The 1,933-nt window shown below is 36.6% G+C and overlaps 1 protein-coding gene across 1 annotated transcript in view; it reads left to right on the plus strand.

Moving 5' to 3' along the window:
• LOC103802483 (thrombospondin type-1 domain-containing protein 7B-like) overlaps positions 1–1,933 on the plus strand; it is a gene marked incomplete at both ends in the record, with an annotated part of 77,789 nt that overhangs the window by 70,374 nt on the left and 5,482 nt on the right. Inside the window, one exon of the mRNA XM_009074963.1 lies at positions 582–697. Within this exon, the coding sequence (XP_009073211.1) occupies positions 582–697 (116 nt within the window). The remainder of the gene's footprint in view (positions 1–581; positions 698–1,933) is intronic.

Raw genomic sequence — 1,933 nt, forward strand, 5'->3', positions numbered from 1 at the left:
CTGACACTTTGATTGGAATATGTATGACATGTTTTTCATTTAGGAGTTAAAAGTGAAGGAAGTAAATCACAGAGCTCTTCTTACTATACTGTGTTGTACAACTTCTAAAGTAGCGATCAAGTCCTCAATCAAAAAATCACTTTAAGCTACTTTTGTGTTTCCTAGGGATTGAAAATGGAGAAACATCACATCAGTCCTTATAGACAGTTGCAAGTGGTTGGAAGGCTGTTGCACATGGTGCTAAAACAGGACTGTATAAACATAACTGCTCACTTTCTTTGGTAATAAATGCATCTATTTTGTTCCAGTGAGCTTTGTATTTTTGGTGTCATAGACAGAGCTACATTTAGCCTGCAGTCATCAAGCTGAGCTCCACAATGGTTATTGTTGTCCTTGAAATGTCCTAAATTCCGTTGGGTTCCATGAGTGCGAAGGAGGAAAAAAATGAGTCTTGCTCTGATCACAAGTGGTGTCTTTGGTATGACCCTATGCTCACAGCCCTGTGAGAATCTTAGGAATAAAAATCTTTCTCCATAGTTGTAATTTTGTATTATATTCCATCTTTGTGTTTGGATCAATAGATGTCCAGAGTCCATCCGACCGGAGGTCGTGCGGCCGTGTCTCCTCCCCTGCAAGAAAGACTGTGTTGTTACACCTTTCAGTGAGTGGACTCGCTGCCCAACAGCATGTCAGCCTGGTAAGAAGTCAGAATTTGGGGGAAAATTAGAGAATTGGCCTAGAAACATGTGGTAGTTGTAGTTCACAACAATCATACAAATTTTACGGCATTCATCTCTGCGAGTTCTGGAGTTGAGGACTTTGTAGCTTGACTTTGAGTTGACACTGATGTTCTCGGTCAGGTGGGATTCCTGTGAGCAGGTTTGGAGACGTAAATAGTCTCTGCCTGGAATAAATTCCATCTGGGTTTCTGCCTTCAAGGTCAGAACTCCAAGGTCTCAGTGTTGTATGGCTACACCTGGAATTGCTACATTATATGAAATATATTTCTCTTGACCAGCCTAGATGTGCATAGAGGGGTGTGCAAATATCTTCTGTGCTCTGTGGTTTCTCAAGGACCATACATGTCTTTGATCTAGTTGGTTAGCTCTGGGAAACAAAGTGTTCAGCTAAGTTTCTTTATAATGATCTAATGTTGGGTTTTGTGAAAAATTTGTGTGTTTCATTAATTGTTCAGATGAAAGTCTTCTCAGTTATCAGAATATTTCATTATTGTTGGTAGTTTCCTTGCCCTTCAAAGATTCTCTGTGGATGCTGCTGTATAGTCCTTGTTAGATTTTAGAGGAAAATTAGTTGCTTTCTAAAACAGTGAATCCTGTTTTAATTAGCAATTTATTTTTAGACTTTAAATGAGCTGCCTATGAAGAAGTAGAATAAATTACCTGGTAAATTACTTTGTTTATTAAATAATAGTCTACAATTAAAATGAGAAGAAATTAATTATTTAACCTCCTTGGCAGTGTTATCATTTTAATATAATTCTAAATTAAAACTTCTTAGATGGGGGAGTTTGCTTTTTGCTAAATCTGTTATTGATATGACTGCATCGCAAGGCTTTTTTTTCTTTCTTATTTTTAATTTGCATTGCACAATTAAAACCTGAGCACAATAATGAAATTTCAAAGCCACTATGCATACGTGAATTGTTAGGGGGGTTGTTGGTTTTTTTTTCTTATAGAAAAGTTGTATTTAATGAAAGTAATATACAGATGGTGAATTACTAAGCAGATCAAGCAGGAATAGGTATTGCCTGGCAGATTTAAAATTAATTGTGTACCAACAGAAGATCAGAACTTAGACAAACATCCAGTCACTAAATCAGCTTTACACAGAACTTTACCAGCTAAGCTGTTTGTAGTTTATCTGGGAAAATACATCCAATTTTACTATCTAACAATAAAAAAAAGCTGACATT

The sequence above is a fragment of the Acanthisitta chloris genome, unplaced genomic scaffold, assembly GCF_000695815.1.
Source record: "Acanthisitta chloris isolate BGI_N310 unplaced genomic scaffold, ASM69581v1 scaffold17455, whole genome shotgun sequence".
Lineage (NCBI taxonomy): Eukaryota > Metazoa > Chordata > Aves > Passeriformes > Acanthisittidae > Acanthisitta > Acanthisitta chloris.